The sequence below is a fragment of the Salvelinus fontinalis genome, unplaced genomic scaffold (genome assembly GCF_029448725.1).
Source record: "Salvelinus fontinalis isolate EN_2023a unplaced genomic scaffold, ASM2944872v1 scaffold_0070, whole genome shotgun sequence".
NCBI classification, from domain to species: domain Eukaryota; kingdom Metazoa; phylum Chordata; class Actinopteri; order Salmoniformes; family Salmonidae; genus Salvelinus; species Salvelinus fontinalis.
In genome coordinates, this window is record NW_026600279.1 from 30001 (window position 1) to 55095 (window position 25095).

Consider the following 25095-nt stretch of genomic DNA (forward strand, 5'->3'; position numbering starts at 1 on the left):
GAGACAGGAGCAGGGAGAAAGTAGTGGAAAACAGAAGTGGGAGACAGAAGCAGGGAGACTGTAGTGGGAGACAGGAGCAGGGAGACAGTAGTGGGAGACAGAAGTGGGAGACAGTAGCAGGGAGACAGTAGTGGGAGACAGGAGCAGGGATACAGCAGTGGGAGACAGGAGCAGGGAGACAGTAGTGGGAGATAGGAGCAGGGAGACAGCAGTGGGAGACAGGAGCAGGGAGACAGTAGTGGGAGACAGGAGCAGGGAGACAGTAGCAGGGAGACAGAAGCGGGAGACAGAAGTGGGAGACAGTAGCAGGGAGACAGAAGTGGGAGACAGAAGTGGGAGACAGTAGCAGGGAAAGTAGTGGGAGACAGGAGCAGGGAGACAGTAGTGGGAGACAGGAACAGGGAAAGTAGTGGGAGACAGAAGTGGGAGACAGAAGTGGGAGACAGGAGCAGGGAGACAGCCGTGGGAGACCGGAGCAGGGAGACAGTAGTGGGAGACAGGAGCAGGGAGACATGAGCAGGGAGACAGTAGTGGGGGACAGGAGCAGGGAGACAGTAGTGGGAGACAGGAGCAGGGAGACAGGAGCAGGGAGACAGAAGTGGGAGACAGTAGTGGGAGACAGAAGCAGGGAAAGTAGTGGGAGACAGGAGCAGGGAGACAGTAGTGGGAGACAGGAGCAGGGAGACAGTAGTGGGAGACAGAAGTGGGAGACAGGAGCAGGGAGACAGGAGCAGGGAGACAGTACTGGGAGACAGGAGCAGGGAGACAGTAGTAGGAGACAGGAGCAGGGAGACAGTAGTGGGAGACAGTAGTGGGAGACAGTAGCAGGGAGACAGTAGTGGGAGACAGGAGCAGGGAGACAGTAGTGGGAGACAGGAGCAGGGAGACAGTAGTGGGAGACAGGAGCAGGGAGACAGTAGTGGGATACAGGAGCAGGGAGACAGCAGTGGGAGACAGGAGCAGGGAGACAGAAGTGGGAGACAGTAGTGGGAGACAGAAGCAGGGAAAGTAGTGGGAGACAGGAGCAGGGAGACAGTAGTAGGAGACAGTAGTGGGAGACAGGAGAAGGGAGACAGTAGTAGGAGACAGGAGCAGGGAGACAGTAGTGGGAGACAGAAGTGGGAGACAGTAGCAGGGAAAGTAGTGGGAGACAGGAGCAGGGAGATAGGAGCAGGGAGACAGGAGCAGGGAGACAGGAGCAGGGAGACAGTAGTGGGAGACAGGAGCAGGGAGACAGTAGTGGGAGACAGTAGCAGGGAGACAGAAGCGGGATACAGAAGTGGGAGACAGTAGTGGGAGACAGGAGCAGGGAGACAGTAGTGGGAGACAGGAGCAGGGAGACAGTAGTGGGAGACAGGAGCAGGGAGACAGTAGTGGGAGACAGGAGCAGGGAGACAGCAGTGGGAGACAGGAGCAGGGAGACAGAAGTGGGAGACAGTAGTGGGAGACAGGAGCAGGGAGATAGGAGCAGGGAGACAGGAGCAGGGAGACAGGAGCAGGGAGACAGTAGTGGGAGACAGGAGCAGGGAGACAGTAGTGGGAGACAGTAGCAGGGAGACAGAAGCGGGATACAGAAGTGGGAGACAGTAGCAGGGAAAGTAGTGGGAGACAGGAGCAGGGAGACAGTAGTGGGAGACAGGAGCAGGGAGACAGTAGTGGGAGACAGGAACAGGGAAAGTAGTGGGAGACAGAAGTGGGAGACAGAAGTGGGAGACAGGAGCAGGGAGACAGGAGCAGGGAGACAGTAGTGGGAGACAGGAGCAGGGAGACAGTAGTGGGAGACAGGAGCAGGGAGACAGTAGTGGGAGACAGGAGCAGGGAGACAGTAGTGGGAGACAGGAGCAGGGAGACAGCAGTGGGAGACAGGAGCAGGGAGACAGAAGTGGGAGACAGTAGTGGGAGACAGAAGCAGGGAGACAGCAGTGGGAGACAGGAGCAGGGAGACAGAAGTGGGAGACAGTAGTGGGAGACAGAAGCAGGGAAAGTAGTGGGAGACAGGAGCAGGGAGACAGTAGTAGGAGACAGTAGTGGGAGACAGGAGAAGGGAGACAGTAGTAGGAGACAGGAGCAGGGAGACAGTAGTGGGAGACAGAAGTGGGAGACAGTAGCAGGGAAAGTAGTGGGAGACAGGAGCAGGGAGATAGGAGCAGGGAGACAGGAGCAGGGAGACAGGAGCAGGGAGACAGTAGTGGGAGACAGGAGCAGGGAGACAGTAGTGGGAGACAGTAGCAGGGAGACAGAAGCGGGATACAGAAGTGGGAGACAGTAGCAGGGAGACAGTAGCAGGGAGACAGAAGTGGGAGACAGAAGTGGGAGACAGTAGCAGGGAAAGTAGTGGGAGACAGGAGCAGGGAGACAGTAGTGGGAGACAGGAGCAGGGAGACAGTAGTGGGAGACAGGAACAGGGAAAGTAGTGGGAGACAGAAGTGGGAGACAGGAGCAGGGAGACAGGAGCAGGGAGACAGTAGTGGGAGACAGGAGCAGGGAGACAGTAGTGGGAGACAGGAGCAGGGAGACAGTAGTGGGAGACAGGAGCAGGGAGACAGTAGTGGGAGACAGGAGCAGGGAGACAGCAGTGGGAGACAGGAGCAGGGAGACAGAAGTGGGAGACAGTAGTGGGAGACAGTAGTGGGAGACAGAAGCAGGGAAAGTAGTGGGAGACAGGAGCAGGGAGACAGTAGTGGGAGACAGTAGTGGGAGACAGGAGCACGGAGACAGTAGTAGGAGACAGGAGCAGGGAGACAGTAGTGGGAGACAGAAGTGGGAGACAGTAGCAGGGAAAGTAGTGGGAGACAGGAGCAGGGAGACAGTAGTGGGAGACAGTAGCAGGGAGACAGTAGTGGGAGACAGGAGCAGGGAGACAGTAGTGGGAGACAGGAGCAGGGAGACAGAAGTGGGAGACAGGAGCAGGGAGATAGGAGCAGGGAGACAGGAGCAGGGAGACAGGAGCAGGGAGACAGTAGTGGGAGACAGGAGCAGGGAGACAGTAGTGGGAGACAGTAGCAGGGAGACAGAAGCGGGATACAGAAGTGGGAGACAGTAGCAGGGAGACAGTAGCAGGGAGACAGAAGTGGGAGACAGAAGTGGGAGACAGTAGCAGGGAAAGTAGTGGGAGACAGGAGCAGGGAGACAGTAGTGGGAGACAGGAGCAGGGAGACAGTAGTGGGAGACAGGAACAGGGAAAGTAGTGGGAGACAGAAGTGGGAGACAGGAGCAGGGAGACAGGAGCAGGGAGACAGTAGTGGGAGACAGGAGCAGGGAGACAGTAGTGGGAGACAGGAGCAGGGAGACAGTAGTGGGAGACAGGAGCAGGGAGACAGTAGTGGGAGACAGGAGCAGGGAGACAGCAGTGGGAGACAGGAGCAGGGAGACAGAAGTGGGAGACAGTAGTGGGAGACAGAAGCAGGGAAAGTAGTGGGAGACAGGAGCAGGGAGACAGTAGTGGGAGACAGGAGCAGGGAGACAGTAGTAGGAGACAGGAGCAGGGAGACAGTAGTGGGAGACAGTAGTGGGAGACAGAAGTGGGAGACAGAAGTGGGAGACAGAAGTGGGAGACAGGAGCAGGGAGACAGCCGTGGGAGACAGGAGCAGGGAGACAGTAGTGGGAGACAGTAGCAGGGAGACAGTAGCAGGGAGACAGTAGTGGGAGACAGGAGCAGGGAGACAGTAGTCGGAGACAGGAGCAGGGAGACAGTAGTGGGAGACAGGAGCAGGGAGACAGAAGTGGGAGACAGTAGTGGGAGACAGAAGCAGGGAAAGTAGTGGGAGACAGGAGCAGGGAGACAGTAGTGGGAGACAGTAGTGGGAGACAGGAGCACGGAGACAGTAGTAGGAGACAGGAGCAGGGAGACAGTAGTGGGAGACAGAAGTGGGAGACAGTAGCAGGGAAAGTAGTGGGAGACAGGAGCAGGGAGACAGTAGTGGGAGACAGTAGCAGGGAGACAGTAGTGGGAGACAGGAGCAGGGAGACAGTAGTGGGAGACAGGAGCAGGGAGACAGTAGTGGGAGACAAGAGCAGGGAGACAGGAGCAGGGAGACAGCAGTGGGAGACAGGAGCAGGGAGACAGAAGTGGGAGACAGTAGTGGGAGACAGAAGCAGGGAAAGTAGTGGGAGACAGGAGCAGGGAGACAGTAGTGGGAGACAGTAGTGGGAGACAGGAGCACGGAGACAGTAGTAGGAGACAGGAGCAGGGAGACAGAAGTGGGATGACAGAAGTGGGAGACAGTAGCAGGGAAAGTAGTGGGAGACAGGAGCAGGGAGACAGTAGTGGGAGACAGGAGCAGGGAGACAGGAGCAGGGAGACAGTAGTGGGAGACAGGAGCAGGGAGACAGTAGTGGGAGACAGGAGCAGGGAGACAGAAGCGGGAGACAGAAGTGGGAGACAGTAGCAGGGAGACAGGAGCAGGGAGACAGCCGTGGGAGACAGGAGCAGGGAGACAGTAGTGGGAGACAGGAGCAGGGAGACAGTAGTGGGAGACAGGAGCAGGGAGACAGTAGTGGGAGACAGGAGCAGGGAGACAGTAGTGGGAGACAGGAGCAGGGAGACAGTAGTGGGAGACAGGAGCAGGGAGACAGCAGTGGGAGACAGGAGCAGGGAGACAGAGTTGGGAGACAGTAGTGGGAGACAGGAGCAGGGAGACAGTAGTAGGAGACAGGAGCAGGGAGACAGTAGTGGGAGACAGTAGTGGGAGACAGGAGCAGGGAGACAGTAGTAGGAGACAGGAGCAGGGAGACAGTAGTGGGAGACAGAAGTGGGAGACAGAAGTGGGAAGACAGCCGTGGGAGACAGGAGCAGGGAAACAGTAGTGGGAGACAGTAGCAGGGAGACAGTAGTGGGAGACAGGAGCAGGGAGACAGTAGTGGGAGACAGGAGCAGGGAGACAGTAGTGGGAGACAGGAGCAGGGAGACAGTAGTGGGAGACAGGAGCAGGGAGACAGCAGTGGGAGACAGGAGCAGGGAGACAGAAGTGGGAGACAGTAGTGGGAGACAGAAGCAGGGAAAGTAGTGGGAGACAGGAGCAGGGAGACAGTAGTGGGAGACAGTAGTGGGAGACAGGAGCAGGGAGACAGTAGTAGGAGACAGGAACAGGGAGACAGTAGTGGGAGACAGAAGTGGGAGACAGTAGCAGGGAGACAGTAGTGGGAGACAGGAGCAGGGAGACAGGAGCAGGGAGACAGTAGTGGGAGACAGGAGCAGGGAGACAGTAGTGGGAGACAGAAGCAGTGGGAGACAGGAGCAGGGAGACAGTAGTAGGAGACAGGAGCAGGGAGACAGTAGTGGGAGACAGGAGCAGGGACACAGTAGTGGGAGACAGGAGCAGGGACACAGTAGTGGGAGACAGGAGCAGGGAGACAGTAGTGGGAGACAGTAGTAGGAGACAGTAGTAGGAGACAGGAGCAGGGAGACAGTAGTTGGAGACAGGAGCAGGGAGACAGTAGTGGGAGACAGTAGTGGGAGACAGAAGTGGGAGACAGTAGTTGGAGACAGTAGTGGGAGACAGGAGCAGGGAGACAGTAGTGGGAGACAGTAGTGGGAGACAGTAGCAGGGAAAGTAGTGGGAGACAGGAGCAGGGATACAGTAGTGGGAGACAGTAGTGGGAGACAGGAGCAGGGAGACAGTAGTGGGAGACAGTAGTGGGAGACAGTAGTGGGAGACAGTAGTGGGAGACAGGAGCAGGGAGACAGGAGCAGGGAGACAGTACTGGGAGACAGGAGCAGGGAGACAGTAGTGGGAGACAGGAGCAGGGAGACAGTAGTGGGAGACAGGAGCAGGGAGACAGGAGCAGGGAGACAGTAGTGGGAGACAGGAGCAGTGAGACAGTAGTGGGAGACAGACGTGGGAGACAGTAGTGGGAGACAGGAGCAGGGAGACAGTAGTGGGAGACAGTAGTGGGAGACAGGAGCAGGGAGATAGTAGTGGGAGACAGTAGTAGGAGACAGGAGCAGGGAGACAGTAGTGGGAGACAGAAGTGGAAGCAGAAATGTGTAGGGCTCATTCAGGGATCGAACTGGATTCCTGCCGCAGGGGAAGCAAGTGTTAACCATTCGACCAGACTCCGGTCCAATAGTGCACTACTTTAGACCAGGGCCCTAGTGTACTACATAGGGAATAGGGAGCCATTATTGACTCTTATCTCCCTCTTCCTCTCCGCAGCTCTAACAAGAGGAAGTCGTTAGACGACAGTGAGCTGGAGAGCCCCACAGACGACGTCTTCTACCCCGGACGCTCCCCAGCCGCAGGCTCCTCCCAGTCCAGCGGCTGGCCCAACGACATGGATGCAGGTAGGACACTCCCCCTAGCCCCCAAACTCTACCTTTACCCTTATACCTGTACCCCGACCTCTGGACCATTCTTACCGAACTCTTCTCCCCAAACTCACCACAACACACTGTTCTTCAAAACACCTAACTCAAAACACCCCTCCCCAAAACACCTCTTTCCTTCTCACTTGTCACTCACTGTTCCAAAATCCACACTGGCAAGATCATCCTCACTAGCATACCACTTAGAAAGCTTGCCCAACGCTTCATTCTAATTGGTGCACTAGTGTGAATATTGGATAGGAGCCTGTCTCTTCTAAACTGATTTGAAACTGACTTCATAACTTTCCAGAACACCTCTTTGCTCCTGTCTCCATTTAAATTGATTCGAGACCAGAAGTGATATTCCACCTATTCATTAATACTAGTGGAGACCTTTCACACACTCTTGTCTCCCTAAGACTGATTTGAGACCAGAACTGACTCCATAACCTCTTCTTCCCACCTGTAACCAGGTGGAGACCTTCATTCCCCATCCCCAAGCTCACACCATGTTGACCGTCACCTGATAAGTAAGCAACAATGCAGTACAGTAACCATGAACTAACTTTACCACAATGTTATCCATGTTCCATCACTACTTCAACTACTGTCTTAAAAATCTTAAGCTACCCCCCCTCTCTCTCTTTCTCTCTGCATCTCTGCATCTCCCTCTCTCTCTCTTTCTCTCTCTCTCTGCCTCTGTCTCTCTCTCTCTTTTTCTCTCTTTCTCTCTGCATCTCCCTCTCTCTCTTTCTCTCTCTCTGCCTCTGCCTCTCTCTCTCTTTTTCTCTCTTTCTCTCTCTCTCTCTCTCTCTCTGCCTCTGCCTCTCTCTCTCTGCCTCTCTCTCTTTCTCTCTTTTTCTCTGCATCTCTCTCGCTCTCTCTCTCTTTCTCTCTGCCTCTGCCTCTCTCTCTCTGCCTCTCTCTCTTTCTCTCTTTTTCTCTGCATCTCTCTCGCTCTCTCTCTCTTTTTCTCTCTTTCTCTCTCTCTCTCTGCCTCTCTCTATTGCTCTTTCTGTCTCTTCCCCCGACTCCCTCTCTCTCTTTGCCCTCCTCTCTCTGTCTTCCCCACCCCAAACTCTCTTTCTCCCTCCTTTCTCTCCCCCCTCTCTCTCTCTCTCACCCTCTCTCTTCCTCACCCTCTCTCTCCCTCTCGCTCTCTACCCTTCGTCTCTCTCTATATCTCTCATTGTTAACCCTCCCCTTCTCCACCTACAGTGCAGCACCATTTGGCCAGTGTGCAGGAGAGGAAGATAAAACATGAACACGATGGAGTGCAGTTTCCTTACCATGGTTAGAACACATTACACTCATATCCCCCTACTGTATATAACTCATATATCCCTACTCTATATAACTAATATCCCCCTACTGTATGTAACTCATATCCCCCTACTGTATATAACTCATATCTCCCTACTGTATGTAACTCATATCCCCCTACTGTATGTAACTCATATATCCCTACTCTATATAACTAATATCCCCCTACTGTGTATAACTCATATCCCCCTACTGTATGTAACTCATATCCCCCTACTGTATGTAACTCATATCCCCCTACTGTATGTAACTAATATCCCCCTACTGTAAATAACTCATATATCCCTACTCTATATAACTAATATCCCCCTACTGTGTATAACTCATATCCCCCTACTGTATGTAACTCATATCCCCCTGCTGTATGTAACTCATATCCCCCTACTGTATGTAACTCATATCTCCCTACTGTATGTAACTCATATCCCCCTACTGTATGTAACTCATATCCCCCTACTGTATATAACTCATATCACCCTACTGTATATAACTCATATCTCCCTGCTGTTTATAACTCATATCCCCCTACTCTATATAACTCATATATCCCTACTGTTTATAACTCATATCCCCCTACTGTATGTAACTCATATCTCCCTACTGTATGTAACTCATATCCCCCTACTGTATATAACTCATATCTCCCTACTGTATGTAACTCATATCCCCCTACTCTATATAACTAATATCCCATTACTGTATGTAACTCATATCCCCCTACTGTATATAACTCATATATCCCTACTGTATGTAACTCATATCCCCCTACTCTATATAACTCATATCCCCCTACTCTATATAACTCATATCCCCCTACTCTATATAACTCATATCCCCCTACTGTATATAACTCATATCACCCTACTGTATGTAACTCATATCCCCCTACTGTATATAACTCATATATCCCTACTGTATGTAACTCATATCCCCCTACTCTATATAACTCATATCCCCCTACTGTATATAACTCATATCACCCTACTGTATGTAACTCATATCACCCTACTGTATATAACTCATATCCCCCTACTGTATATAACTCATATCACCCTACTGTATGTAACTCATATCACCCTACTGTATATAACTCATATATCCCTACTGTTTATAACTCATATATCCCTACTGTATGTAACTCATATATCCCTACTGTATGTAACTCATATCCCCCTACTGTAAATAACTCATATCACCCTACTGTATATAACTCATATCCCCCTACTGTATATAACTCATATATCCCTACTGTTTATAACTCATATCCCCCTACTGTTTATAACTCATATCTCTCTACTGTAAATAACTCATATCACCCTACTTTATATAACTCATATCCCCCTACTGTATATAACTCATATCTCTCTACTGTATGTAACTCATATCCCCCTACTGTATGTAACTCATATCCCCCTACTGTATATAACTCATATCTCCTTACTGTATATAACTCATATCTCCTTACTGTATATAACTCATATCCCCCTACTGTATATAACTCATATCTCCTTACTGTATATAACTCATATCCCCCTACTCTATATAACTAATATCCCATTACTGTATGTAACTCATATCCCCCTACTGTATATAACTCATATCTCCCTACTGTATGTAACTCATATCCCCCTACTCTATATAACTCATATCCCCCTACTGTATATAACTCATATCACCCTACTGTATGTAACTCATATCACCCTACTGTAAATAACTCATATCACCCTACTGTATATAACTCATATCCCCCTACTGTATATAACTCATATATCCCTACTGTTTATAACTCATATCCCCCTACTGTTTATAACTCATATCTCTCTACTGTAAATAACTCATATCACCCTACTTTATATAACTCATATATCCCTACTGTTTATAACTCATATATCCCTACTGTATGTAACTCATATATCCCTACTGTATGTAACTCATATCCCCCTACTGTATGTAACTCATATATCCCTACTGTATGTAACTCATATCCCCCTACTGTAAATAACTCATATCACCCTACTGTATATAACTCATATCCCCCTACTGTATATAACTCATATATCCCTACTGTTTATAACTCATATCCCCCTACTGTTTATAACTCATATCTCTCTACTGTAAATAACTCATATCACCCTACTTTATATAACTCATATCCCCCTACTGTATATAACTCATATCTCCTTACTGTATATAACTCATATCTCCTTACTGTATATAACTCATATCCCCCTACTGTATATAACTCATATCTCCTTACTGTATATAACTCATATCTCCTTACTGTATATAACTCATATCTCCTTACTGTATATAACTCATATCTCCTTACTGTATATAACTCATATCTCCTTACTGTATATAACTCATATCTGTTTTATATAATCTACCTGTTTAACTACATCACTCCTCTTTCAATATGTGTTATCTGTATAATTGTATACTTGTTCATAGGTGACACCAATTCAAACCTGCTCCACTTTCAGCAGCACAAAACACATTGCACTCATATCTACCCACACTGTGTATAACTCCTATCTACCCACACTGTGTATAACTCAGTCATTCCTCTTTCAATATGTGTACACTCAGTGTATATCTGTACATACACCAACTCACACCTTCTTTACTGTTATTTGTTACCACAGCTACTGTTCTTTCTCTCGCTCTCTCTCTCTCGCTCCCTCTTTCTGTCTCTCTCTCTCTTTCTCTCTCTCTCTCTCTGTATCTCTCTATGTCTCTTTCCCGGCCTCTCTCTCTCCCCATCTCTCTCTCCCTTTCTCCCTCCATCCCCTTTCTCTAATTGAAAACATGTGCAGCAGTAGAAACCCTAGGGAGAGAGAGGGAGGGAGAGAGGTTCTGTGCTAGGCCCTATGGTTTGCTCAGACCTGCTCCAGTTAGCTGAGCTGTGAATTTAATTAACACTCACACACACACACACACACACACACACACACACACACACACACACACACACACACACACACACACACACACACACACACACACATGCTGTCTGCCTTAAGGCTTCCGCATGCTTCAGTTCGGCTGGCACCTAGCTGAACTTGGCTCGGGGAACCAAACGAGTGTGCTTGCATACCTTAAAAGACCTTCGCTTGAAAAATAAAAAGCGTCAATAGTACTGTTTGTCCATCTTGAGGCGCCGTAAGATAACTCAAGAAATCTGTCATACATTTTTTGGGTTTTGCAGAGGAGAGCTTAGTCGCGCAATTTGACATCTAACTAAGATGTTTGGTACAGTATTTCTCAAGTGGAAAATGTGCATGAAAATGAGTTGTCTATCGTTGAATGACAACAAAGCGCTGAAGCGAGTAGTGCGTAAAAATTGTCTGTCCTCGGTTGCAACACTCACTACCAAGTTCTAAACTGCCTCTGGAAGCAACGTCAGCACAATAACTGTTTCTTTGGGAGCTTCATGAAATGGGTTTCCATGGCCGAGCAGCCGCACACAAGCCTAAGATCACCATGCGCAATGCCAAGTGTCGGCTGGAGTGGACTTAGGAGAAGTGGAAACGCGTTCTCTGGAGTGATGAATCACGCTTCACCATCTGGCAGTCCGACGGACGAATCTGGGTTTGGCGGATGCCAGGAGAAAGCTACCTGCCCGAATGCATAGTGCCAACTGTAAAGTTTGGTGGAAGAGGAATAATGGTCTGGGGCTGTTTTTAACGCTTTTAACATACAATGACATTCTAGACAGTTCTGTGCTTCCAACTTTGTGCCAACAGTTTAGGGAAGGCCCTTTCCTGTTTAAGCATGACAGTGCCCAAAGCGAGGTCCATACAGAAATGGTTTGTCGAGATCGGTGTGGAAGAACTTAACTGACCTGCACAGAGCCCTGACCTCAACCCCATCAAATACTTTTGGGATGAATTGGAACGCCGACTACGAGCCACGCCTAATCGCCCAACATCAGTACCTGACTCACTAATGCCCTTGTGGTTGAATGGAAGCAAGTCCCCACAGCAATGTTCCAACATCTAGTGGAAAGCCTTCCCAGAAGAGTGGAGTCTGTTATAACAGCAAAGGAGGTACCAACTCCATATTAATGCCCATGATTTTGGAATGAGATGTTAGAAGAGCAGGTGTCCACATACTTTTGTTCATATACTGTAGTGTATGTGTAACTTATCTGAGTGGCGCAGCGGTCTAAGGCACTGCATCTCAGTGCTAGAGGCGTGCGTCACTACAGACCCTAGTTCGATTCCAGGCTGTATCACAACAGGCCCTGATTGGGAGTCCCATAGGGTGGCGCACAATTGGCCCAGCGTCGTCCAGGTTTGGCCGGGGTAGGCCGTCATTGTAAATAAGAATTTGTTCTTAACTGACATGCCTAGTTAAATAAAGGTTAAAAACAATAAAAATGGTCTCTGGACAAAAGTGGTAAACTACATAGGGAATAGGCTGGATGCAGCCCTGCACGACCCTCTCGCCAATTAATTTAACCACATTTAATGGACAAACCCAAATGAATTACAAATGTGAGGCATTTGTGTATTTAGTATGTAATGTGTTGAGAGAGAGCTGTCGACTTTAGAGATGTAGATGGTCGTGTGTCCTTTTCTGAGGGATTGAGGGAAGGAGAAAGAGAGATGGAGAGATAGAAGGTGATCAGTTCTACTGTCTGGCAGATGAAATGAGATTCAGAATGGGAGATGGTAAGGTGTCCAATCAAAAACGCTACTTTTGAACACTGGGTAAAATAATATGTTAATTGTGTAGATACTCTGCTAAGATAACCAATGGTCCAAACCTCGTGTCTCTCATAATCCGTTCAAAATGTATCTGAGTTTTTACCCTTGTAGGAGGGTCAAAATTAGAGTGACTAAATCAATGGAGGCCAGGGGGGAAAAGTGCTCATAAATCAGGACAACAACATGTCGTCAGCTAGGCTGGATGCTGTGCAAAAATGAAGAATACCGGACAGGCTTACCAATGAACTCCTCATATTTCTTCTCAAATCCTGAGGACATAAAACAATATACAGGTAAGATGGGTATCAATGGATATCAATTTTGAGACATGACATGATTTCATATTTTAGTATACAATGTTCATATTAATGCAAAGTTCCTGTTCTTTTTCGAAGATTTCTCACAAAAACAAGTGTATCTTTGTGAAATGTCACCGGAGTACTGAGCGTAACGAAAGCTTTTTTATTTTCAAAACCTTGAACATTTAATTCAGCTCTTTGCGACCCGTGGAAACAACTTGAGAGACGACCACCACAAAATGTGAAACGTTTTCGGCGATAACGCTGCACTGCTCTGTCAACAGAGTTCGCTGCTTATTATGGGATGTATTAGGGTACGACATCTGACTTTTAGGATATGATGTTAATGATGTGATAGAGAAAGACCCCACTGAACGATTCAGAACATGAAGAATCAAATTGGTCTTGGTAAAATGTACTTTATAACACAAGGAAGTGAAATATCAACACCAAAGCGACACTCTACGGTGTGTGTTGTTTTCTGGAGGGTTCCACCTGCTACAGGCAAACCACAGCTGGGAGTTCCTATCCAGGTGGGGGGTAGGAAAACAAGCAAGCACACACAAACAAACGGGACCATGTAAAAATAACCAAAACCACACAGGTGTCTGCAGCACACACCACCATAGCCAACCCCCTATTCTACTCCCTCCATAGCCAATTGAGCACAGACAGACAGACAGACAGACAGACAGACAGACAGACAGACAGACAGATCTAGTATGTACAGTAGATGTCGCCAGCAGCCTTGCTACACACACACACACACACACACACACACACACACACACACACACACACACACACACACACACACACACACACACACACACACACACACACACACACACACACACACACACACACACACACTGCCATTCTGACCGAGTGAGGGGGGAGGTTGGAGGAGTTTGTAGGAATTCGTGTGTGTGTGTGTGTGTGTGTGTGTGTGTGTGTGTGTGTGTGTGTGTGTGTGTGTGTGTGTGTGTGTGTGTGTGTGTGTGTGTGTGTGTGTGTGTGTGTGTGTGTGTGTGTGTGTGTGTGTGTGGCCTTGGGAGTAGCAAGGCTGCTGGCGACATCTGCTCCACAGGGGCTGGAGGGAGAGTGAAGTGTGTGTGTGTCTCGGGGCACTGGGGGTTAGAAATAACCATGATTTCAAATGAGTTCCAAATGATTCTGAAATGTTTAAGACCACTAGACATTTGCAAGGGGCCTCTGCTGCTTCTAATATGAGTTAGTTAGAGCCTTTGATGGTCTTCTACACTACAGGGTGCGTCCCAAATAGCACCCTATTCCCGATACAGTGCGCTACTTTTGACAAAACACTATATAGGGAATAGGGTGCCATTTGGGACGCAGCGTCTGTTTAGTCTGGACAAGGGAATTCCTTCTGGTTTCCCTTTTACTGCTTTAAGCCAATGCGTGTGCGTGAGCGTGTGTGTGTGTGTGCGCATGTGTGCGCGTACGTGCGTATGAGCGTGTGTATGAGCGTGTGGGTACATACGTGCTCGTGTGTTTGTGCGAGCAAGAGACTGTGTTTTGAAGGCACATCTGGTGGCAGGCCTGTTAGTGTAGAGAGGCAGAGGGGTCAACAGGAGCACTTGATTGGTTGCCAGTCCACTGCTGTGGTCTGCCAGGAGGAGAGAGGACAGTGTAGTGAGACACACACACACACACACACACACACACACACACACACACACACACACACACACACACACACACACACACACACAGCCAGAGTAGATACATAACATGGGTCTCGTCTCTGTTATAGTTGGGGAAGCCACTGGATGAAATCCTCTGTCAGTTTGTCCCTCTGTGCTCGTATATAGTGGTGCATACACTGATTGTACAAAACATTAAGAACACCTTCCTAATATTGAGTTGCACCCCCACCACCACCTTTACCCTCAGTCTCAATTCACTGGGGCCGGAACCTTTCCACAAGGATGCTGGCCCATGTTGACTCCAATGCTTCCCTCAGTTGAGTCAAGTTGGCTGGATGTCCTGTGGGTGGTGGACCATTGATACACACATTAAACTGTTGAGAGTGAAAAACCCAGCAGCGTTTCAGTTTTAGACACACTCAAATCGGCGCGCCTGGCAACTACTACCATACCTCGTCACAGTAACCGCTGGTGTCAAATCAAATCAAATGTATTTATATAGCCCTTCTTACATCAGCTGATATCTCAAAGTGCTGTACAGAAACCCAGCCTAAAACCCCAAACAGCAAGCAATGCAGGTGTAGAAGCAAGGTGGCTAGGAAAAACTCCCTAGAAAGGCCAAAACCTAGGAAGAAACCTAGAGCGGAACCAGGCTAAGAGGGGTGGCCAGTCCTGTTCTGGCTGTGCTGGGTGGAGATTATAACAGAACATGTCCAAGATGTTCAAATGTTCATAAATTACCAGCATGGTCAAATAATAATAATCACAATAGTTGTCGAGGGTGCAACAAGTCAGCACCTCAGGAGTAAATGTCAGTTGGCTTTTCATAGCCGATCACAGTAACCGCTGGTGTCAGACGTCACAGTAACCGCTGGTGTCAGACATCACAGTAACCGCTGGTGTCAGACTTCACAGTAACCTCTGGTGTCAGACGTCACAGTAACCACTGGTGTCAGACGTCACAGTAACCTCTGGTGTCAGACGTCACAGTAACCGCTGGTGTCAGACATCACAGTAACCTCTGGTGTCAGACGTCACAGTAACCGCTGGTGTCAGACGTAACAGTAACCGCTGGTGTCAGACGTCACTGTAATCGCTGGTGTCAGACTACACAGTAACCGCTGGTGTCAGACATCACAGTAACCTCTGGTGTCAGACGTCACAGTAACCGCTGGTGTCAGACGTCACAGTAACCGCTGGTGTCAGACGTCACAGTAACCGCTGGTGTCAGACGTCACAGTAACCGCCGGTGTCAGACGTCACAGTAGCCTCTGGTGTCAGACGTCACAGTAACCGCTGTTGTCAGACGTCACAGTAACCACTGGTGTCAGACGTCACAGTAACCGCTGGTGTCAGACATCACAGTAACCTCTGGTGTCAGACAGCACAGTAACCGCTGGTGTCAGACATCACAGTAACCGCTGGTGTCAGACATCACAGTAACCTCTGGTGTCAGACGTCACAGTAACCGCTGGTGTCAGACTTCACAGTAACCTCTGGTGTCAGAAGTCACAGTAACCTCTGGTGTCAGACGTCACAGTAACCTCTGGTGTCAGACATCACAGTAACCGCTGGTGTCAGACGTCATATTAGTCTGACAGCCACAATACACCCGCTCTAGCCCTCTAGCCCCCTTGCCTCCTAACCACATAACCTCCTAGCCCCCAAGCATCCTAGCCCCCAAGCCTCCTATCCCCCTAGCCTCCTAGCCCCCAAGCCTCCTAGCCACATAACCTCCTAGCCCCCAAGCATCCTAGCCCCCAAGCATCCTAGCCCCCAAGCCTCCTAGCCACATAACCTCCTAGCCCCCAAGCATCCTAGCCCCCAAGCATCCTATCCCCCTAGCCTCCTAGCCCCCAAGCCTCCTATCCCCCTAGCCTCCTAGCCCCCAAGCCTCCTAGCCCCCAAGCATCCTATCCCCTTAGCATCCTAGCCCCCAAGCCTCCTAGCCACATAACCTCCTAGCCCCCAAGCCTCCTATCCCCCAAGCCTCCTGTCCCCCTAGCCTCCTAGCCCCCAAGCCTCCTATCCCCCTAGCCTCCTAGCCCCCAAGACTCCTATTCCCATAGCCTCCTATCCCCCAAGCCTCCTAGCCCCCTAGCATCATAGCCCCCAAGCCTCCTATCCCCCTAGCCTCCTATCCCCCAAGCCTCCTATCCCCCTAGCCTCCTAGCCCCCAAGCCTCCTATCCTCCTAGCCCCCAAGCCTCCTATCCCCTAGCCTCCTATCCCCCAAGCCTCCTTTCCCCCTAGCCTCCTAGCCCCCAAACCTCATATCCCCCTAGCCTCCTAGCCCCCAAGCCTCCTATCCCCCTAGCCTCCTATCCCCCTAGCCTCCTATCCCCCTAGCCTCCTATCCCCCAAACATCCTATCCCCCAAGCCTCCTATCCCCCAAGCCTCCTATCCCCCTAGCCTCCTATCCCCCAAACATCCTATCCCCCTAGCCTCCTAGCCTTGGTTATAAATGAAACTTACACACACACTATACCCACTAGATCCTAGCCCTGGTTAACTAAAAATGAAATATGTCTGTTAAAGACATAAATTCACACATATTAGTCACTCCCTCCCTCCCACCTGCTGCAAACTCTTTCACACTGTTTTGTTTACACGCCCCCACACTGCAATCTTTCTCCATAGACTTTCACACATACCCAGCTGGAACCGGAAGAATTGTGGTTGAATGGGATTTTAATGTCAGGACCACAGAAATAGACCACAAAGTTTGGAAACAAATATTGTCTGTTAGGATTAATATGAAAATGACAAAAAATAGTATGAAAAGGTCCTGGGTCTGAATGTTAAAGTGAATGTGAGTTTGTGGTAATCGGTGAGTGTTTGTGGTAATCGGTGAGTGTTTGTGGTAATCGGTGAGTGTTTGTGGTAATCGGTGAGTGTTTGTGGTAATCTGTGAGTGTTTGTGGTAATCGGTGAATGTGTGAGTGTGTGTGGTAATCGCTGAGTGTTTGAGTGCGTGTGGTAATCGGTGAGTGTGTGAGTGTTTGTGGTAATCAGTGAATGTGTTAGTGTTTGTGGTAATCAGTGAGTGTTTGTGGTAATCAGTGAGTGTTTGTGGTAATCAGTGAGTGTTTGTGGTAATCAGTGAGTGTTTGTGGTAATCGGTGAGTGTGTGAGTGTGTGTGGTAATCAGTGAGTGTTTGTGGTAATCGGTGAGTGTTTGAGTGCGTGTGGTAATCGGTGAGTGTGTGAGTGTTTGTGGTAATCAGTGAGTGTTTGTGGTAATCGGTGAGTGTGTGAGTGTGTGTGGTAATCAGTGAGTGTTTGTGGTAATCGCTGAGTGTTTGAGTGCGTGTGGTAATCGGTGAGTGTGTGAGTGTTTGTGGTAATCAGTGAGTGTTTGTGGTAATCGGTGAGTGTTTGAGTGCGTGTGGTAATCGGTGAGTGTGTGTGGTAATCAGTGAGTGTTTGTGGTAATCGGTGAGTGTTTGAGTGCGTGTGGTAATCGGTGAGTGTGTGAGTGTGTGTGGTAATCAGTGAGTGTTTGTGGTAATCGCTGAGTGTTTGAGTGCGTGTGGTAATCGGTGAGTGTGTGAGTGTTTGTGGTAATCAGTGAGTGTTTGTGGTAATCGGTGAGTGTTTGAGTGCGTGTGGTAATCGGTGAGTGTGTGTGGTAATCAGTGAGTGTTTGTGGTAATCGGTGAGTGTTTGAGTGCGTGTGGTAATCGGTGAGTGTGTGAGTGTGTGTGGTAATCAGTGAGTGTTTGTGGTAATCGGTGAGTGTGTGAGTGTGTGTGGTAATCAGTGAGTGTTTGTGGTAATCGGTGAGTGTTTGAGTGCGTGTGGTAATCGGTGAGTGTGTGAGTGTGTGTGTTAATCAGTGAGTGTTTGTGGTAATCGGTGAGTGTGTGAGTGTGTGTGGTAATCAGTGAGTGTTTGTGGTAATCGGTGAGTGTTTGAGTGCGTGTGGTAATCGGTGAGTGTGTGAGTGTGTGTGGTAATCAGTGAGTGTTTGTGGTAATCGGTGAGTGTTTGAGTGCGTGTGGTAATCGGTGAGTGTGTGTGGTAATCAGTGAGTGTTTGTGGTAATCGGTGAGTGTTTGAGTGCGTGTGGTAATCGGTGAGTGTGTGAGTGTGTGTGGTAATCAGTGAGTGTTTGTGGTAATCGGTGAGTGTGTGAGTGTGTGTGGTAATCAGTGAGTGTTTGTGGTAATCGGTGAGTGTTTGAGTGCGTGTGGTAATCGGTGAGTGTGTGAGTGTGTGTGTTAATCAGTGAGTGTTTGTGGTAATCGGTGAGTGTGTGAGTGTGTGTGGTAATCAGTGAGTGTTTGTGGTAATCGGTGAGTGTTTGAGTGCGTGTGGTAATCGGTGAGTGTGTGAGTGTGTGTGGTAATCAGTGAGTGTTTGTGGTAATCGGTGAGTGTTTGAGTGCGTGTGGTAATCGGTGAGTGTGTGAGTGTTTGTGGTAATCAGTGAGTGTTTGTGGTAATCGGTGAGTGTGTGAGTATTTTTGGTAATCGGTGAGTGTGTGAGGGTTGTCGTGTGTGTGTATGTGAGTGAGTGTGAGATGAAGATAATGAACCATGTTTAACCATCTTATGACATGTCCATCTCAGACATTCCTAGAAAGGAAAAGAAACAAAACGAAAAATACTGCTACATTTTCACAGGTTCCACTCTGTCATCACTCACTCTCTCCTTCCTTCACTCACATTCTCCCACGCTTTTCTCGCCTCCCTCCCTCCCTCCCTTCATCCCTCCCTCTCTCCATTCCGTCTGCTTGTCTTTCTCACTGAGCAGCTGCAGGCTCTATACTGTAGTTTATATACAGTGTTTCTATTTTGAATGGAGCTTCATACAGCTCATGGTAGGCTGTGGAGCTTTGGAAAGAGGATAATATTCAGCCAATCTTACAATGGATATAGATTTAAAAATGCTTGTAGATTTAATTACTGCCTTGATTCAACCCTACATCAAACCTTCCCCCACCCTGACCACCCCGAAGCCACAACTTCAACCCTCCCATTATATTTTTTGAGGGCACTGTTTATACTGAGAATTCTGCAAGTCCTGAGCCCGCCAGCCTGGGATTGGTTAGGAGAACGGCCAATATCCAACAGGACTCAAAACAATGCACTGTCATCAGCCAATCAAAGTGCTTTAAAACCAATCAATCAAAGAATAACAATTTTCTAATCATGAATTCCCTTTTACATGTTTTGATTTAAGTGTAGCAGCCAGTCCAAAACATTGTACATTAAACCCAACTCCTCTTCTCCCACATTTTCATATTATTTTTTATATTGATCCCATTTATTTGTTGTTGCCAGGACTGTCCTCGCCTGGTTCTCTTAAGAAGCCGGGGAAGTTTGATTTCAACGCCCTGTCGCCCCAGACGAGGTCCCCCCGCATGACGTTCACACACCACCCGCTGCCCGTGCTGGCAGGAGTGAGACCAGGTGAGCCCCAGACCCAACCCCTAAAGTCCCTCACCACCCTTATAGAGAAAGAGAGGGAGGGAGAGAGAGAGAGAGAGAGAGAGCCCCCTTATAGATATACAGATCTCTAGACCCCACCCCCTTATAGATATACAGATCTCTAGACCCCACCCCCTTATAGATATACAGCTCTCTAGACCCCACCCCCTTATAGGTATACAGATCTCCAGACCCCACCCCCTTATAGATATATAGATCTCCAGACCCCACCCCTTTATAGATATACAGATCTCTAGACCCCACCCCCTTATAGATATACAGATCTCCAGACCCCACCCCCTTATAGATATACAGATATTTAGACCCCGCCCCCTTATAGATATACAGATCTCTAGACCCCACCCCCTTATGGATATACAGATCTCCAGACCCCACCCCCTTATAGATATACAGATATTTAGACCCCACCCCCTTATAGATATACAGATATTTAGACCCCACCCCTTTATAGATATACAGATCTCCAGACCCCACCCCCTTATAGATATACAGATCTCCAGACCCCACCCCCTTATAGATATACAGATCTCCAGACCCCACCCCTTATAGATATACAGATATTTAGACCCCACCCCCTTATAGATACACAGATCTCCAGACCCCACCCCCTTATAGATATACAGATATTTAGACCCCACCCCCTTATAGATATACAGATCTCCAGACCCCACCCCCTTATAGATATACAGATATTTAGACCCCACCCCCTTATAGATATACAGATCTCCAGACCCCACCCCCTTATAGATATACAGATCTCTAGACCCCACCCCTAATACTATAGTCACTGAGAAAGAAAGAGAGAGAGATGGGAGAGAATCTTATTGACCCCAATTGCAGAGACCACTTTCACCAAGACAACCTAGCAGCAGTAGTAGAATTGAACCCACTTTGATCTGAGAACTAGCGATAAGATCCAGAGAGCTCTTGACATTTATTATCATGGCCTGCAACAGTTCAGCTCTATCTCTCTCTCTCTCATCACTGTTTTCCACACTCTGTCTCACTCTCTCTCTTGCTTTATTTATTTTGTGTGTCTTCATGCCACAGTCATTCCATGCCCATGTGATCGAGCCAGTTCTGTTTCAAACAGGGCAAACACACACAAGTGTAAAGGGCGTACACACGCACATACACACACACACACACACACACACACACACACACACTAGTTGTTTCAAACGGCCCGCCCCCTCGCCTTATAGAAGAACGTTGTGAGGATAACAAAATGGTCTCCAGGCCTCCGGTCTGAGAATTCCTCTTCTGCCTCTGAGATACGAGCCTGCCAGCTACGGTAGTCCCTGTTGAGTTTCACTTTCCAAAGGAATAAATACATCCCCCCACTCCCTCTTTCTGTCTCTCTCTTTTCCTCCATCCCGCTCTCTTCTCTCTCTCTTCTCTGAGGATTGGCCTGGTCCGCAGCCAAATCAGCCCTATCATGTAAAGGTCATTTGGACTCTTACAGCTCTCCCCTTCACGTTTCACTAGAATAGCTTAAGAATTGTACATTTAGATTGGTATACATTTGATATAGATTATGTTATACTATTCATTTTCATTTCCTAGTATAACAACAGGGATGGATTGGTTTAAGTATATAGAGCTTGTCCAAGTGCTAGAAGAGCTGTACATTCTATTATTCTATTGACTTCCTGTTACGTGAAGATGTGTCAGACCAGCTTCAGGTATATCTGATTCATAGCTGACCCCTTCTCCCAATTAGAATGTGTCCACAAACTGCTAAGAGGTTAGTCTGTAATAGAGTTGTAGTGTGAGACTGAGACCGTGTTTAGGCTCCATAGGAGGAGGGGAAAAGGAGGGGGGTTGTTAAGATGGCCGCCGTCCAAATAGAAAGTCCCTCAGAGGCCACGCTGCTATAAAGAGACCAATGAAAGGGAGGGAGAGAGGGATAAAGAGTGAGGGCGAGAAAGGGCGAGAGAGGGATAGAGAGAGACTGAAGAAGGGGTGAGGGAGAAAGGGGGAGAGGGATAGACTGAGGGAAAGGAGTGAGGGAGAGGCTTGACATCAGTAGCTGGGATGGAGCTATAGGCATAGACGTTGTCTGGGTTAGTTTATTTCCTGTTGGCAGGGAGTGGATGCCAGGTGTGACTGTTGTCTGTTTATTCTGGTAGTCAGTCTGGTCTAGTGAGCCCACTTTCTCACACACACACACACACGCACGTGCACGCGCACGCACACACACACACACACACACACACACACACACACACACACACACACCCCCCCCCCTACCTCCATACACTGGAGAGGTAGAGGGTGACAGACAGACACATTCACAGATGCAAGTCCCCTTGCAGTCTACCAACCAGCTTGCCTGTTTCCAGTGCCAAATCGCCAAGGCCACAGAATCTCAGAAGACACTGTCACACACACACACACACAATGACTAATGTCTATAAGGGATTTAGCGGTGGGATTTAACTCTCCCAGGCTTCATACTACTGGGCCGAACCACACAGCAATGATAGGCTATGATTGATTACACATTCACAACAAGCATTACCAACAGGACAGTGTGTGTGTGTGTGTGTGTGTGTGTGTGTGTGTGTGTGTGTGTGTGTGTGTGTGTGTGTGTGTGTGTGTGTGTGTGTGTGTGTGTGTGTGTGTGTGTGTGTGTGTGTGTGTGTGTGTGTGTGTGTGTGTGTCTGACTGTCACGCTTCAGTGTGTGTGTGCATATGCATGTGTGTGTGTGTGTAATACATGTCTGCATTTGTGTGTGTGTGTGTGTTCAAGCTGTGCTTACTGTAGATAGACAGAGAATACAGAAGAGATGTTTTGTATGAACAGGACCAGATGTTGCAGCCTTGGATGATTCTGTTCATTTAGATACACAAGTAGCATTAGACTCCCTGTAGTACAAACCACAGGGGGAAATAATGTGACGTCCACACTCTAACTCTCTCTAATCACCACACTGATAAACACACTAATAAATCACATGCATTTACATCTATAGTAAACCCCTGGAGAAAATAATGTGACGTCCACTCTCTAACACTCTGTAATGACCACACTGAAACCAATCTGGCATCAGATGAATTAACAGATTTATTCAAACCAGTAAATAGGGATTCAGTCTAATGTGTTGGATTACATCAGTTACTCTATTCAGTCTAATGTGTTGGATTACATCAGTTACTCTATTCAGTCTAATGTGTTGGATTACATCAGTTACTCTATTCAGTCTAATGTGTTGGATTACATCAGTTACTCTATTCAGTCTAGTGTGTTGGATTACATCAGTTACTCTATTCAGTCTAGTGTGTTGGATTACATCAGTTACTCTATTCAGTCTAATGTGTTGGATTACATCAGTTACTCTATTCAGTCTAATGTGTTGGATTACATCAGTTACTCTATTCAGTCTAATGTGTTGGATTACATCAGTTACTCTATTCAGTCTAATGTGTTGGATTACATCAGTTACTCTATTCAGTCTAGTGTGTTGGATTACATCAGTTACTCTATTCAGTCTAATGTGTTGGATTACATCAGTTACTCTATTCAGTCTAATGTGTTGGATTACATCAGTTACTCTATTCAGTCTAATGTGTTGGATTACATCAGTTACTTTATTCAGTCTAATGTGTTGGATTACATCAGTTAGTCTATTCAGTCTAATGTGTTGGATTACATCAGTTAGTCTATTCAGTCTAGTTTGTGTCACTTTTGTGTTTCTTGTCTTTTCTAAATGTGTTATATGAATTGTGTCTGGAGTGGGATTACATGGACCCAACTAACTCTCCTCCCTCTGCCTACCTCTCCCTCTGTCCCTTCTCACGCTCTCACTCTTCCCCCTCTCCTCCCCCTCTCTCTCAGGGAGTCCCCGTGCCTCAGCGTCAGCTCTCCACTTCCCCTCCTCCTCCATCATCCAGCAGTCCAGTCCCTACTTCACTCACCCCACCATCCGCTACCACCACCACCAGGACCCGCTCAAGGAGTTTGTCCAGTTCGTCTGCGCCGACGGCTCGGGGCAGTCCGGGGGACAGGTGAGAGGTCAGGGAGGGTTGGAGGACGGGGTGGAGGGGACATGGGACACACACAGACTGTTAGGGTTTCACTTCACACAAACGGACTAAGACCCTTGCACTTCCACACAATCCGTTGTACTGGATTGCCCCCCTATAGAAAAACGGTGGAATATTCAGCCATTTTATTTTGCTGCTCTGCTGGGATTCTACCACTAGACCAGGACACAAACCCTTCTTATTGTCCACAATCTCAGATCCCAGATGTATATTTTTCCCTCCCTTTTTAAGTTCTGTATGTCCCAGTCTAACTCCCACATTCTGTCTGTCTTCCTGCTTTAGTGTCCTCCAGTATTTATTTCCATTGTCGTCATGGTTTCTGTGTGTTTGTGTGAGACTGACTGGTGGCTAGCTGGTGCTTCCATCAGCCGTATGTGTGTGTGTCCCTGTCCTGGGTGGTGTGTGTGCTGAGTGCTCACCCTGTCCTGGGTGGTGTGTGTGCTGAGTGCTCACCCTGTCCTGGGTGGTGTGTGTGCTGAGTGCTCACCCTGTCCTGGGTGGTGTGTGTGCTGAGTGCTCACCCTGTCCTGGGTGGTGTGTGTGCTGAGTGCTCACCCTGTCCTGGGTGGTGTGTGTGCTGAGTGCTCACCCTGTCCTGGGTGGTGTGTGTGCTGAGTGCTCACCCTGTCCTGGGTGGTGTGTGTGCTGAGTGCTCACCCTGTCCTGGGTGGTGTGTGTGCTGAGTGCTCACCCTGTCCTGGGTGGTGTGTGTGCTGAGTGCTCACCCTGTCCTGGGTGGTGTGTGTGCTGAGTGCTCACCCTGTCCTGGGTGGTGTGTGTGCTGAGTGCTCACCCTGTCCTGGGTGGTGTGTGTGCTGAGTGCTCACCCTGTCCTGGGTGGTGTGTGTGCTGAGTGCTCACCCTGTCCTGGGTGGTGTGTGTGCTGAGTGCTCACCCTGTCCTGGGTGGTGTGTGTGCTGAGTGCTCACCCTGTCCTGGGTGGTGTGTGTGCTGAGAGCTCACCCTGTCCTGGGTGGTGTGTGTGCTGAGTGCTCACCCTGTCCTGGGTGGTGTGTGTGCTGAGCGCTCAACCTGTTCTGGGTGGTGTGTGTGCTGAGCGCTCACCCTGTCCTGGGTGGTGTGTGTGCTGAGTGCTCACCCTGTCCTGGGTGGTGTGTGTGCTGAGAGCTCACCCTGTCCTGGGTGGTGTGTGTGCTGAGTGCTCACCCTGTCCTGGGTGGTGTGTGTGCTGAGCGCTCACCCTGTCCTGGGTGGTGTGTGTGCTGAGCGCTCACCCTGTCCTGGGTGGTGTGTGTGCTGAGCGCTCACCCTGTCCTGGG

General features: G+C 48.8%; 1 protein-coding gene across 1 annotated transcript in view; it reads left to right on the forward strand.

Annotated features, from left to right (window-relative positions):
- LOC129842841 (uncharacterized) overlaps window positions 1-25095 on the forward strand; it is a 45426-nt gene that overhangs the window by 9829 nt on the left and 10502 nt on the right. Inside the window, exons 7-11 of the mRNA XM_055911515.1 lie at window positions 6157-6284; window positions 6779-6835; window positions 7524-7598; window positions 19598-19726; window positions 23607-23776. Coding sequence (XP_055767490.1) covers window positions 6157-6284; window positions 6779-6835; window positions 7524-7598; window positions 19598-19726; window positions 23607-23776 — 559 coding nt within the window. The remainder of the gene's footprint in view (window positions 1-6156; window positions 6285-6778; window positions 6836-7523; window positions 7599-19597; window positions 19727-23606; window positions 23777-25095) is intronic.